The 15,461-nt window shown below is 47.5% G+C and overlaps 1 protein-coding gene across 1 annotated transcript in view; it reads left to right on the top strand.

Moving 5' to 3' along the window:
- The window catches only part of Mtor (mechanistic target of rapamycin kinase), a 110,651-nt gene that overhangs the window by 67,337 nt on the left and 27,853 nt on the right, over positions 1-15,461 (top strand). The window contains exons 31-37 of the mRNA XM_038333022.1: positions 1,249-1,349; positions 4,609-4,724; positions 5,795-5,872; positions 6,065-6,172; positions 9,360-9,485; positions 9,556-9,687; positions 15,274-15,389. Of these exons, the coding sequence (XP_038188950.1) occupies positions 1,249-1,349; positions 4,609-4,724; positions 5,795-5,872; positions 6,065-6,172; positions 9,360-9,485; positions 9,556-9,687; positions 15,274-15,389 (777 nt within the window). The remainder of the gene's footprint in view (positions 1-1,248; positions 1,350-4,608; positions 4,725-5,794; positions 5,873-6,064; positions 6,173-9,359; positions 9,486-9,555; positions 9,688-15,273; positions 15,390-15,461) is intronic.

The raw sequence follows: 15,461 nt of genomic DNA, 5'->3' as shown, positions 1-15,461 counted from the left end.
CCTCTGCCTCCCGAGTGCTGGGATTAAAGGCGTGCACCACTGCTGCCCGGCCCCTAGCTGTATCTTGAAGCTCCTGTGAACTCGGGCTCCCCCTTCTCCTTTGCGTGGTGCAGAAGTGGGATGTGGAGGCAGCAGTGCTGTGTTTTCTCTCTTGCTCTCCTTTGTTAGCTGGGGTTTGAGCCCAGGACATTTACTCTTGCCGGCAATTTACCACCAAGCCACAACTCCCGGCACTAAGGGGCACATTAACTGGCAATAGGAGGTCCCTCTTCTTGTCAGGCATGGTGACTCACACCTGCAATAATGGAGAGGCTAGCACAAGAGAATTGTCTCAAGTTTGAGGCCATCCTGGGCTACATAGTGAGTTGTAGGTCAGCTTGAGCTCGCCAAATTGGAAATCCTTATTCTTGGTGTGGCTCTGTTCTTTTTGTATATTGAAACTTTTTAATTTATTTAGATGGTATTTATTTGTATGAATGTTTTCTCTGCATGTATGTATGTGCACTGCATCTATGTCTTCTGCCCATAAAGGTCAGGAGAAGGCATTGGATCCTGGAACTAGAGTTACAGATAACGGTGAGCCTCCACGTTGACACCGGGAACCAAATCTAGGTTCTCTGGAAAAGCAGCCGGGGCTCTTACCCATTGGGATTTCTTAAGTACTGATCCTATCTCAGTAACTAGCTGGTTATAATGTGTGTGCCAGTAATCCCAGAATTTGAGAGGTAGAGACAGGAGGATCAGGATTTCGAGATCATCCTTGGCTACATAGTGAATTTGAGGCCAGCCTGGGCTACATTAAAACTATGTCAAAAATAGACAGATAAGAGACTGGAGAGATGGCTCAACAGTCTTCCAGATGTTCCATCTGTTCAGCATCCACAAGTGGGCCTTCTCTATAGCTCTGCCCTCAGGATGCATGTCCAGATGTTTCTTTTCAGATTACTTTCTCTGTAGACCTGCCATAAGAAAAGACCCCAGAATGCACCGAGAGGACAGAAGTCACAGCATTTATGAAGGCGCCAGCTGTTCAGGGTATTTTATATCATACAGAGTTAGACACTGCACCTGAGAGATGGGCACTAGAACCTAGAAACCACAAACAACCTGTTCCCTTCTCTTTCCAGACTCCTAAGTTCCAGGCAGACCCATCATACCACTTCCTGTGCAGCCCCAGCTAACCCAAAGGAGGTTGATGTGTTGTAGCATGAAATTTTGCTAACTTGTCTGCTTGTTCTCTTCCTGCAGGGGGCAGCTTCATCAGCAGTGCTGTGAAAAGTGGACTCTGGTGAACGATGAGACCCAGGCCAAGATGGCCCGGATGGCCGCTGCAGCAGCGTGGGGTTTAGGTGAGGCTTCCGCGTGGGCACCCGGCAGTGAGTGAGCTGCAGTGGTGCACGGGATAACAGTCTGTCGAGATGTAAAGGCCATCTGTGTCTATGTGCCATGTCGTCCGTCTGTCCATCTCCACAGACTCCTTAGACATGAGTAAAGATGGGTCTTGTGGGAAAGCATCTGAAATTGAGATGCCAATTTTTAGTAATTTGTGTTTTTTTGTTTGTTTGTTTTAATTACAACACTGTTTGGCTGATGGCTTAGGCGTCTTTCTAGCTATCTCTTACATCTTAACCCATTTCTAGTAATCTATGTATCACCAAGAGGCTGTGGCCTACCAGTAAGGTTCTGGCAGTGTCTTTCTTCTTTGGTTGCTACATGGCATCTGTCTGATTTTACTCTGCCAAGCCTTTGGCCAAAACAGCTTCATTCATCAAATAATAAAAGCAACACATATACAGAAGGGCATCCCACATCAGAGATGTACTTAAGATATTACTCCTTCCAGTTCAAGGGCTCAGGCCCATGTGGCTGCTCTCATGTTAGATACCAGTGGCACGAGCCAGGCTGTGCCTTGCACTTCTGACTGACCTGCTGGAAATCGTGGCTCCCACAGCTCCTCATAAGCGCAGTAAGCAAGCCTCTCAGGACTTGGGGACACTTCACTGTGTCTGTTATAAAGAATACAAGTAAGCAGGCACACGGGTTCCTTACAGCAATGGGTCAAGGGGTGGCCACTTACAAGAGCAGACACTATTCAGGGAGGGTTCAGAACTGAAAGCCCGCCCCAGCTGGGTGACTAGCATAAAAGTTGGAACCTTGAAACTCACTGGCAACTTGCAGATAACTGAACAGGCTGGAGAGCGGCTCTTCAAGGCGGCTCAGCTGGTCTGAGTGTCAGCTTGTACTGCTTGGGGAGGAAGGGCTAGTGCGTATGATCAGTTTCAGGAACTTCTTGGAGCTTTTGAGTTTGTTTGCTTCATGAGGTTCAGCACTTGCCAGCAGGATGGAAACTTCCCTCTCCCCCCCCCCCCACATCTGAACTTCCTGAGTCCTAAGGAGCATCCCTCAGGTGACTCTTCTCTCAGAGAAACTGCTGCAGTACAGCCTGTGGATGTGCTGCCGCCCCTGTGTCTAGTTCAAAACAGTCTTGCCCCACAGGAAACCCCAGGGTTTTAGGAGCTCTGTGACAGGAAGCAGGGGTGACTGGATAGATTTCTCTATACCATGGTGGAATTTGACTTTGTTCTAAACAAAGTGCTGCTTTATTTTTCTGTGTTATAAGTACTACACATTCCCAGACTGGCATTTGGCTCTTGCCTTTGCTTTTCCCCTCTGTGTGCACTGCACACCTTTTCAGCTCAGGATCCATGTGTTGTTAGAGCGCCACCTATGCTCCCTGTGTCTCAGATAGGAGAAGGTAGTTGCCATCTCATTTTATTTTTTAGTGTTTATACACACATAAAGCCTCTATAAACAAAGGCTTTTTTGTCTTGCCTAGTCCAGCAGCCGCTTTTAAAATAATCACTCAGAGGCTTAATATTAATTACAAGCTGTTTGGCCCATTAGCTCAGGCTTATTACTAGCTAGCTCTTACAAGCTAATTAACCCATTTCTATTAATCTACATTTTGCAACATGTCTTGTGGCTTACCTGTGCTCTAATACATCTTGCTCCTCTGGCAACTAGTTGGTGTCTCCCCTGACTCTGCCTTTTTTCTTCCTGTATCTCTGCTTAGATTTTCTGCCTGGCTCTATCCTGCCTTGCTGTAAGCCAAATCAGCTATTTTATTAACCAGTGGGAATAAAACATATTCACAGCATGCAAAAATGTTATCCCACAACATGGGTCTTTCTCCACGTGTGTATAACTGAATAGTGTAATGATGTCCCATGTGCCTACTGCCTTCTCCGACAATCACAAACATTTTAACCATTTTGTTTTATCTGTTCTCACCCCCTGACACTCAATAACCTCCCTGCTATCCCCAGAGTATTATAAAGATTTTTTATTTTGTTTATTTTTTTGTTTTACCACATGACCCTGACTGTCCTGGAACTCACCACCTGCCTCTGCCTCCCCAGTGTTGGAATTAAAAGTGTGTACCACCATGCCCAAGCCAGATATGTAGATTTTTGATACCAAGCCCTAGCTAAGGCATGGCAATTCTTTTTTATTTGTTTTTTGTTTGTTTCATTTTTTTAATTATGTATATGTGTTTGTAGGTATAGACATGTGAATACATGCAAACAGAGGCCAGAGGCTCACATCCTCCTGGAACTGTATTTACAGGAGGTGGTTGTGAGACACCCAGTGTAGATTCTGGGAACCAAACCCTGGTTCTCTGCAAGAGCAGTATAAACTCTTATCCACTGAGCCATCCCTCTCGCCCCCAGCTTGGCATTTCCTGATGGGACCAGATAGGACAGACAGGATGTGGCGTGCACAAAGCTTTCCCGAGTCCTTTCCCCATCCACAGTTTCTGTGCTTTGCTGTTGTAAGCTCTGGGCTGTGTCCAGAACATCTTTTAAAAACAAATTGCTTCCTGAGGAGTCATCTATTGCTGTCTGCTTTTGCCCAGAGGCGTTGGTAATGGATGAACCAATAGCTGGGGGTGGAATGCTGGAAAACGCCTTGTAAAAACAACAGCCCCGCAGTTCGCACCTAATGAGGCTGATATCTTTTCTGCTGATGGCGTTGGCAGGCTTGACATTCGATGCCTGCTCAGCCCACCAGGGGAAGTACATCCCTCTTCCCCGTTCTAACATGACACAAGGTCACTGCACAGTGACCGAGCCTCCTCCCTCCTGAGGCTGAGACACTGCCACAGTGAAAAGGGCAAACAGTTTGTCAAAGCCTGTCCTCTCATTGCGTGATGGCCATTTTCAGCTGTTTAGAGAAAAATATAATTTCCCAGTATTCCATTGAGCTATGCGGTGTTCCCTACATTTTATCTTACCTGGAGAAGTTGGAGGGAGTTCTCGGGGTTAATGAGGGGCAGCACTAAGCCCATCTGATGTGCTGGCTTTGTAGTTAGGCCCTCTTCTTGTCTTTTATGATACTGCCTGGGGCATCAGCCAATGCTTAGAAGGCAGACATGGTTTTGTTAAAGTCAACCCCCACAATAGGTTGCAGGGCTCATCTGGTACATTGGGCTCAAGTCCCGTTGACTTGTGTGTACATCAGGCTAAATCAAAGTACCAATGACAGGACTCAGTGCTGCCTCCAGCTCAGCCAGCCGGCCACCCTGATGCTGTGTGTCTGTGCTCCTAGGTCAGTGGGACAGCATGGAGGAGTACACCTGCATGATTCCTCGGGACACCCACGACGGAGCATTTTACAGAGCTGTGCTGGCCTTACATCAGGATCTCTTCTCCTTGGCCCAACAGGTAAGAAAATGTGTATGCAGACCAACCAGGGAAGACCAACTCATCTCTGTGAGTGACTTCTTGGTTCCTGCGCCTATGTCTGTGTTAAGAAGCTGTTGAACTTCAGCCATGTTCAAGTCTCTGAACTCCGGGAATGGCGTTGGTGCAGAGTTCAGAAACCATTCACATGTAGGCTGAGGCTGTGTCGTGTTCCTGGAATATGGGGCAGCTTGTGGATTGTAGCTGCTTTGGCAATAGTTCTTTGGGTCATTGTTGACCCTTTTAAACACCTTGCCTAAGTTCTCCTTCTAGTGAGAGGGGCTTTAAGTTTCACCAATGGAGGATTTAGAGAGCCAGTGATCCCCACTATGCTGGAGAAATGGGTTTTCTGGCCATCCAGGAGCACACACTGTTCTAATTTGCAGAATGCATAATGAGGTGGTTATATCTACCTTGTCAAACACCAGACTGTCTTGGACGAGCTGCTCAGGAAATGATCAGAGCACTTCAGAGACGCTAACATAACAAAAACCTCCACAAGAGGGAGTTTAATTGATAGCACAGGGAAGGTTCAGAATGGCATCCTGTGATATCCCTACGCTGAAGGATCCCAGCCATAGGTCTTCTGGGTCAGTAACAGGTGCCCAGTTCCATGGAGGGCATTGCAGAGGAACTCCTTTGTGAGGCTAGGAGCAGCTTAGAAACCAGAGGCGATGCCCACCTTGGAGCCACTGACGTGCCCAATGAGTTGTGACAACACACCTATCAGGGAAAGTGAAAAGAGGACAGGCCCCCAAGGACGTCCCCTTAGCGTGCAAGAGTGCAGTGATTCTGTCCATAGCACACACTTCCTCCTCCTCGCCACCAAGCTTGTTGAGTGTCACCTGAGCCTCTGCTTGTGAGCGCTGTGTGCTGCTGTCTTTGATGAGACACTGGGTAGTGCCCTTCTCTAGCCATCCAGATTAAGGAGAATTTCTGTCCTAATGTGGTGAGTGTTTTACTTCATCACTGGAATTGAAGTGAGACAAAATGACTTCTGTGACGCCCCAAGTGCAGAGCGCCGGCCTAGAGCCTCCTTGTTTCTCTTCTAGTGCATCGACAAGGCCAGGGACCTGCTGGATGCCGAGCTGACTGCCATGGCAGGGGAGAGCTACAGCCGAGCCTACGGGGTGAGTGTTCGTCTGCACGCTGTTGGCATCTAGAGCTTTAATGAGTGGGCTGAAGAGGACGCAGCGGGTTGCTGAGAACTTGCTGTTTCTGGGGTTAGCAGATACCCTGATACCAAAAGGAATGGTTCAGGTTCACCAGCTTGGAGGTTGTGTGCACAGTAATTAGGTTGGAATGTGATCTGCTTCCATCAGGCCATGGTTTCTTGCCATATGCTGTCCGAGCTGGAGGAGGTTATCCAGTACAAACTTGTCCCTGAGCGACGGGAGATCATCCGCCAGATCTGGTGGGAGAGACTGCAGGTAAGCTGGAGACAGCCCCGGTTGCCACCCCACCTGCACACGGCCTGCATGAGAACCTGCACCCCACCTCCTTTCTCCTCCCCCTCCTCTACTAAGCAGAACCTTCAAAAGCTAATCAACCTCAGCTGTGGCTGTGAGAGCATGACCAGCGGAGCAGCCTCCTTTGGGGCTTATCTAAAGACGGAAGGGTGTGTGTCTCAGCAAATGACACTTAGGATCACCATTTGGAAATCATAGACTCCAAGTCATTGGTTCTCAGTGCTCCAGCTGAGGCCTCCACACAGTGCAGTCACCTGGAGGGCAACTCTCTGTGCCACTTCACTTAGCACACGTGGATGGATATACACCCAGGCTCGGATCGTTCCTGGCTCCCAAATGACTTCTCCGAGTGCCAGCCCTCTAGGTGTACTTACTGGCCGCCAGCGCTGCTCGATGCTGAGACAGAAACCCTACTGTGACAACTCTTTAGTCAGACTCCATCTAGCGCTTCTGTTCAGACCTCGTAGAGACGTTCCCACGGCCTCACCATTTCAGTGTGGCATTCTGTTCATAGCAGCATGAGAAAGGAACCAGCACCACCTCTAAGATGGTCTCACGTGCTCCTGAAAGGGCAGCCTATCCCCCAGTCCTTGAATATTTAGAGGGAAAGGTCCTCACAAAGAACTGGCTAGGAGTGGGTCAGTGGTAGAGCACTTTCCCTGCATTCCCAGGTCCTGAGTTCCATCTCCTGCACCACACACACACCTAAACGCACACTGCTCAGGAACCACACACACACCTGAGCACACGCTGCTCGGGAACCACACATGGGTGCACACCCACTGCTCTGGAAACAACATCTGTGAACACATTGCCCAGGAACCACACATACACCTGTGCACACACTTCTCAGGAACCACACACACCTGAGCACGCACTGCTCGGCAACCACACGTGGGTGCTCACACTGCTCTGGAAACCACTAATCTCCCTACAATTTTAAGCTATTTCTTCTTGGCTACATCCACACCTGATTCCTACTTCTCTCTCCAGTCAAGGCTTATGCCTCCAGGCTTTTCAGTAGGCTATGACAAACTCTTTGACTCCAGGCTGCATTCCTGTCTAGGAAGCACCAGGGCACATTCCACTGAACAGGAAAGAGCACTGGGCACAGTCATTCGTGCCTCTGAAGTGAGCACGTACAGCTCCTCTACATGTTTTATTTGTAATTACAAATGCCCGGTGAGTGTTTTGATGGAAAATTGTCTCCTGGGCACCAGAAGAAGAATTCCACAGGGGAAGCCCTGCCCACTAGGCTTGGACACACCTGGTGTTTGAAATGACTGTGATAGGGTGTGGAGCTTCCAGGTCAGGGAGCTCTGACGTGGGGAACTTAGATACACAGATTGAAAGGGGCCTGAGGGAATGGGGTGGGAGGAGAGGCTCGTGCTGGCTTTGCCGAGTTCAGAGCACTGCCACTACCGCTGCCATCATCTTCCTGAGTCCTCTCTTCAGACAGCAAGCTGCTTTCCAGACTACAGGGAGCCAAATGACAGCATGCGGAGAAGCTAGCTGTTGGTGAGAAGTGATCAAAGCAATCACTCCGTGTACTTTTCCCTAACTTTCCAAGTCATTGTTGCCAACCTCATAGGCTAGGAAGCTGCTCCCTGAAGCTGGAAATAGAGTTGCCCTGCTGGAAACTTGGCTCTGGAAGGTGGCATGCAGTCAGAACTCAGTGAGCTGCCGGGGCTGGAGAGCTGCCACGTTCGTGGTCAAGTCATTTCAGATCCTTAAAACCACTATTTGCCACGAGGCAGTTGAGGGGGTCAGCCTTAGCTCCGTGTCTTTTTGCCTCAGGTTCCCAGGTCAGGCCCAGTGTGCACCTTTCTTCTGTTACGTACAGAAACCAGAGATCATTGTCACTAGGTTTTGGGTTTGTGAAGTTCACACATAAGGTGGCAGATCTCAGGAACACATCTCCCTCCTGAGAGAGGCTTTTTATCAGCAAGAATGGGAAAGTTCACTTAACACCTAGCAATCATTTGGTACAAAATCAGCGTAGGCTGGGATGATGGCTCAGTGATGAAGGTGCTTGCTGCCAAGTCTGGTGTCCTGAGTTTGATCCCCTGAGACCTTCATGGCAGATGGAGAAAACAGCTGGCTCTCTCAAGCTGTCCTCTGACTTGCACACATGCACACCACAGCGAGCGCATGTGCTAAGGCGGAAAAAGACAGCTTAACCCCTGTGATAATAATTTAAGTTACTTGGTTTCCTTCTAATTATAAAGAATCTACATGGAAGTAAATTCAGCTCTTTCTTTCTTATGTTTTGTTTCTTTTGGTTTGGGGGAGCGGGCATTTGTTTGTTAATTTTGTGAATATGAGTGTTTTATCTGCATGCATGTCTGTGTACCATATATGTGCTAGTTCCTGTGGATGCCAGAAGAGGGTGTCAATTCCCCTGGATAGACAGTTGTGAGCTGCTGTGTGGGTACTGGGAATTGAACTTAGGTCCTCTAAAGAGCAGCCTTTGCTCTTAACCACTAAACTTCTTTCCAGCCCCTGTTTATTTGATTTTTGAGACAGGGTCTTACTATGTAGCTCCAGCTAGCCTGAAACTTGATGTGTAGACCAGTCTCAGACTCACAGAGATCCTCCTGCCTCTGCCTCCGCCTCCGCCTCTGCCTTTCTCTCCCTCCCTCCCTCCCTCCCTCCCTCCCTCCCTCCCTCCCTCCCCATTGGAGACAGCAAGATGGGCTTAACAAATAAAAAGTGCTTTCTGCCATGTCTGTCTGCCTGAATTCAGTTCTCAGAATCCACATGGTGGATAGATAATGGTTTCCCACAAACTGTCCTCTGACCTCCACATGCATGAAGTGGTTTGTGCATGCCTGTGTACATACAAATGAAAAAAAATTATTTACAACCCACAAAGAAATTTAATTTAATTTACCCTTTACCACAGTCCTGTGAAGTTAATACTATCTTCATTCCAATTCACAGGATGGTCAGAAAGGTTAAATAACTTTTCCAAAGTCACAATAATTACAGCCAGGACACAGCTCCAGGCACCACACCCCACTGCTCCTCTGCTTGTTGACAAGTCCCTGGGAAGCAAGCAATGCATTCACAGGGAGCAGACATGACTGCTGCTATGGGGTTCAGGTGGAGCAGAGACAGGTCTAACTCTCGTTTCTGAACATTCCAGGGCTGCCAGCGTATAGTGGAAGACTGGCAGAAAATCCTCATGGTGCGGTCCCTTGTGGTCAACCCTCATGAGGACATGAGAACCTGGCTCAAGTACGCAAGCCTGTGTGGCAAGAGCGGCAGACTGGTGAGTAACCCCTACCCCAGGGGTGGTGCCCTGCCTAGTTCTGTTTGTAACTCACCCTCTTGTTTTTAAGGCTCTTGCTCATAAAACCTTAGTGTTGCTCTTGGGAGTTGATCCGTCTCGGCAACTTGACCATCCTCTGCCAACAGTTCACCCTCAAGTGACCTATGCCTACATGAAAAACATGTGGAAGAGTGCTCGCAAGGTTTGTTCCCCACCCACCCCTGCCAGAAGGAATCAGTGTCCTTGCCATACCTAAGGAGTGTAGAGCTTCTTCCGGTTTTACAGCGCGAGTCCCAGTCAGAGAGAGACGTCTGTACTTTGGTCAATGATGCCTGTAGTCGCAGTGGTAGTGGTTGGGATCTGAAGAGTGCTGCCCTGCAAGAGAAGGCTGACATTGGCACCAAGTCCTGTGTTTGTGCAGTCACGGACTAGTGTTTTTAAAGACCAGCTGGGTTTCTCTCTCGGACTTCTGGTCTCCTTTCCTGTCATCAGTTGGGGCTCCAGTGTGTCAGCATGCCAGGAGGGAAGATCTCCCTGATGCCAGCCTAGAATTCCTCCTTGTTTGCAGACAAGTCCTTGGGAAACAGACAAGTCTTGGGTTTTGTTTTGAAACAATCTCTGGATGATGATGGCGATTTACAAAATACAGGCCTCAGAGACAAGACTGGGCTTGGGTCCCTGTCATCCTTTCCTATAGGAGAGAACTCAGCCTTCTGTCCCCACTGCAGTCTTGTAGTTCTCCCTAAGGGAGAGAACTCAACCTTCTCTCCCCGTTGCAGTCTTGGAGTGCTCCCTGAAGGAGAGAACTCAACCTTCTCTCCCCGTTGCAGTCTTGGAGTGCTCCCTAAGGGAGAGAACTCAACCTTCTCTCCTTGCTGCAGTCTTGGAGTGCTCCCTAAGGGAGAGAACTCAACCTTCTCTCCCCGTTGCAGTCTTGGAGTGCTCCCTAAGGGAGAGAACTCAACCGTTTCTCCCCGCTGTGGTCTTGGAGTGCTCCCTAAGGGAGAGAACTCAACCTTCTCTCCCCGCTGCAGTCTTGTAGTGCTCCCTAAGGAGGTTGACTTGGATGACCTTGAGTGAATGAAGTCAGTAGCAAAGTACCTGCACTTTAACTGGGCCTTGCCCTCTGCTAATGGCCAGATTATCCACAGCATACAGATTTTCTGAGTCGCACAAATTCTGGTGAGTGTTAAGCAGAGACTGCTCATTCATTTCCCAATTGCCAAATAATCACATAGAAATTGTATTAATTACAACACTGGCCAACAGCTTAGGCATCTTTCTAGCTAGCTGTTATCTTAACCCATTTCTATTAATCTTTCTACACCATGAGGCTGTGTCCTCATGATAAGTTTCTGGTGTCTTTCTCCTTCAACAGCTACATGGCATCTGCCTGACTCCGCCTTCTTTCTCCCTGCATTCAATTTCATTTTCCCACCTAGCTCTATTCTGTCCTGTCATAGGCCAAAGTAACTTCTTTATGAATCAATGGTAATAAAACATATTCACAGCATACAGAGGGAAATTCCACATCATCTCCCTTTTTCTGTCTAAATAAAAAGGAAGGCTTTAACTTTAACATGATAACATTACATGTAACAAAACAGGTATCAAGCAAGAATTACAGTTATAATATTTAGTCTATTTGTATCTGGAAAAATTCAAAATAATTCTATCATCTGTTTTATCGTTGTGAGTCTAAAGATTTATATCTAATTTATCTTTTATCATAACTAAGGAAAACTATAACTATCTGTCTTCAACTCCATCAAAGACCCCAGAAGGATACAATATTACCTAAGTAAACTGGAAGGGCTTTGTAAGCAACTTCCAAAACTCTAAAATTGACAGAGACATCTCACTGCCTGGACAGTCACCCAAAGTTTTATAATGTTAAGGCATCCATCTTCAGCCCACAGGCCCTTAGTATCTGGCAGACTTTTCCCTAAAGCAGGAAATTTGAAAGACTGTTTCACATAAATTGGCAGTTTGTCAGTCACTTTCTTCTGTGTCCTGAAGAATATCTGGCAGACTCTTTCATGAAGGAGGATCCCTAGAGGACTGTCTCGCCTTCTTTAGGCAAGTTCAGCAATCATTTTTCTGTGGATCCTGCATGTCTAGTTTATACAGCATACCAATCAAGCAGTCCAGGCAAGAGCTGTCTCTTACTCAAATAGCTAGCAGACTCCATGAGGAGCTTCTTCAGTGCCCATCTTCCCCTTGAAATAATTGGTGCTGCCAGCAGCAGACATATCTCACTGTCCAGAAAAGTCTAAGTTCTTAAAACATTTTAAATGCTGTATTCTGTAGGTCTTTGAAAGGTTTGAAGAATACCTGTTTGTCTGAGATCTATCTCTGTATATCTAGAAAACCTAACTAACATGACTACAAGCTTGACTATTATAGATGACTATCTGTTAACCCATAATTTTTAATTACACATTATATATTTATTTGAGCTATATAAACATAATATCTTAAACAAGAATAGAAATAGACATATAATAAAATTGACCTTAAATTTCTATCAATAAACCAAAGTCCACACCAATGTTAAGTATTCATTTCTGTGTCAGATGAAGTTCAAGATTTAGAAACCTATTTGAAGAATGATGAGCGCTGGTGACATCACAGAATCACAGGATTTCCTAACTGTGCTGCTGCGCTGACACTGGAGTCTCCCTCCTCCGCCCTCTCACCACGCTCCTGTCTCTCTGTCTGTCTTTCCAAAGACAAAGTTGGGACTAGCAAGTCTGCCCTGCAGGAAGGCATCAGATAGGTGTATACCTGTGTTCCTAGCTAAGATGCGCAGTAGACTCGAGAGACAGGCTGTTCAGCTGTGAGGATTCATCCCTGCCCCTAAGCCACCCAGGTGTGGGGCTGAAGAGCTGGAGCACAGTACCCAGCCTCCCTCTATGGGCCTGAGAGACCAGCTCTTCCTCGCATGGACTGCTACTTCATTTTCCAAAGAGAAGAAATTGCTTTCTGCCTCCTTACTTCTGAAAAAAAAAAAAAATGGAAATTTTAAGTAGAATGTTTCCTCTTTCTTGCCCTGGAAAGCAGGAAGACGGTGGATTCACTTGTGCTCATAAACTTAGATGGAACTTCCCACCCACACTGATACCCAGCCACACTGTCCTGCCAGTTTGTTCTCCTTTAACCCCTTGGTAAGCCTACCACAAAGACTTTAAACTGCCAAAAAGCTGTGGTGGTGCATGCATTTAATCCAGACACTCACGCAGACAGATCTCTGTGAGTTTGAGGCCAACCTGGTCTACAGAGTCCCAGGACAGCCAGAGCTACACAGAGAAACCCAGTCTTGAACCCTCCCCCCCAAAAAAAATAAAATAAAAGGTTTAAACTATCCAGATCACTTGTGACGTACAGCATGAGGGCTCTGAACACCTGGCACCAAAACGCCTGGTGTAGTTCCTGCTGGGCGAGCTCTTGAGAACACTGAGTGAGCTGTCCTGGTGTAGTTCCTGCTGGGCGTGCTTATAAGGACACTGAGTGAGCCTGTAGTTCCTGCTGCTTGGCGAGCTCTTGAGGATGGTGAGTGAGCCTGGGCCAGCTCTTGAGGGCACACACCCTTAATCTTAGCATTCAGGACAGCTCTCTAAGTTCAAGGCCAGCCTGGTTACAGAGTGAATTTCATAACATCCAGAGCTATGCATAGAAACCCTGTCTCAAGAAGAGAAAGAAAGAGGGCTAGAGAGATGGCTCAGAGGTTAAGGATGCTGACTGTTCTTCCAGAGGTCCTGAGTTCAATTCCCAGCAACCACATGGTGACTCACAACCATCTATAATGAGATCTGGTACCCTCTTCTGGCATACAGTCATACATGGAGGCGGCACACTGTATTGTATACATAATAAATAAAATCTTTAAAAAAAAAGAAGAGAAAGAAAAATGGACTAAAGGTATAACTGGAGAACAGAACATATGTTTGGCATGTGTGAGCCCGATTGTCAGCATCACAATTTTTATTTGTTTATAAGTGTTTGCCTGCATGTTTGTGCACCACATGTATGCCTAGTGCCTGCAGAGGTCAGAAGAGAATTTTGGATCCCCTGGGACTGGAGTTATAAGTGATTGTGAGCTATCATATAGGTACTGGTACCTAAACCCAGGTCCTCTGCAAGAGCAACTAGTGCTCTTAACCACTGAGCCGGCTTCCCGGCCCCCAGCACCATAGTTCTGTCGGAGCAGAATTTCCTAGCCCTGCTGTGGTCTACCTGCTCACTGTGCTGTTCCTTTGCCTCCTCCTCTGGTCCCTACGTCCTCCTGACTCAGTCTCCCAAATGATTAGAAGTGTATGCCACCATGCATGACTTTAAAACACTATTTCAAGCAAGGCACGGTGGCACATTCCATTAATCCCAGCAAGTGGAAGGCAGAGGCAAGTGGATCTCTGTGGGCTTGAGGCCAACCTAGTCTTCAGAGTGAGTGCCAGGACTGTATAGAGAAACCCTGCCTCAAACAAAAAAAAAAAAACTAAACAGGCCAGGGGGTGGTGGTGCACGCCTTTAATCCCTGCAGTTGGGAGGCAGGCGTGTCTCTGTGAGTTTGAGGCCAGCCAGGTCTACAAGAGCAAGTTCCAGGACAGGCTCTAAAACTCCAGCGAATATATATATATACTATATATAGTAATTGATTTCTTACATTTAAAAGTATGTAGGTTTAGCCTTACCCCTAGCCAGAGAGCTTTGCTTTCCATCCAGGTCATTTTTACATCGTGGCGTATTTCTGTTATAGGAAAGATCAGAATTTTACATGACTTACTATAAGAAGACCTAATGCTTTTGTTTGTTGTTTGTTGGCCTCAAACTTAGAGATCTGCCTGCCTCTGCCTCCCGCGTGCTGGGACTAAAGGTGTGTGCCACCACCGCCCACTAATGCTTCTTGATGCGTTGGGTCCCCTTCCCTCTGTAGAGAAGCATTTAAAACCTTGGCAGCATCCTCACGCTGTTCTCCCTGTTAGTGGGTTTAGGCTTCATCTCTTTTTAATTTATACTTTACATGTTTACACAGTCTACCTGTGCTAGAAGCGCTTGCTGGGGCTACAGCTCCATGGCGGCAGCACTTGCCCGGCACCACCAAACAAAACCTGAACAAAATCCTATGGCCCCCGTGTGTCAAGATGCTGGCATGTCTGGATGCAGCAGGCTGGCCTGCACTGCTCCTGCTCAGCATAGCTGTCTGTTCCTCAGATGCCCACTGCTTGCCTCCTGTCAGATCCCAGACCTGATGGCTGGAGGATGCTGTAAAGACTCTCCCACGCCACTGCCCACTTAGTGGCCTGTCTGGATGATGACTTCTCTCCTCCACTTGGGTGCATGAGGGTCTTCTCTGTTTTCATGTGGGTTTGGGCTTGTAGCTGATCTGTAGTGGCGAAGACTCCAAGTGTCGTAGTGTTTTACATCCATGCCAAGATTTACTAGCTGGAAACTGTTCCCATCGTCCTGATTTCCCGTGGGGCAATACTTTGTTAGTGAAGCATGCTCTTGTTTCGGATTGCTTCATCTGAATTGTTACCTGTGTTGGTCAGGCATGTGGGTTTCCCAGGACTTGTTAAAGGATAATTAGAGTTGGCAGGGAAAGCTAACATGTGAGTAAATTATGAACATTCTGGAATAACCCAGGTCTCTCCAGGCAGCACACCCTGTTTTCTGTCCAGTGGGGTCCTCACTCTTGTATCTCAGGGTACCCTTTTTGGAAAGTGCTGGTTTAGGTCCCCTGACAGGTTTGACAACATGCCAAGTGGCTCTCTGCCTTTGTCCTACACAGATCGATGCTTTCCAGCACATGCAGCATTTTGTCCAGACCATGCAGCAGCAGGCTCAGCATGCCATTGCCACTGAGGACCAGCAGCACAAGCAGGAGCTGCACAAGCTTATGGCCAGGTGAGCCCCGCCTGGAGTAGCTTGTTGTTGACATCCCTCAGTTTTCTGCAGAGGATCCCAGGCAGCCGTCAG

The sequence above is a fragment of the Arvicola amphibius genome, chromosome 6 (assembly GCF_903992535.2).
Source record: "Arvicola amphibius chromosome 6, mArvAmp1.2, whole genome shotgun sequence".
Classification (NCBI taxonomy): domain Eukaryota; kingdom Metazoa; phylum Chordata; class Mammalia; order Rodentia; family Cricetidae; genus Arvicola; species Arvicola amphibius.
This window is presented reverse-complemented; position numbering and strand designations above follow the sequence as displayed.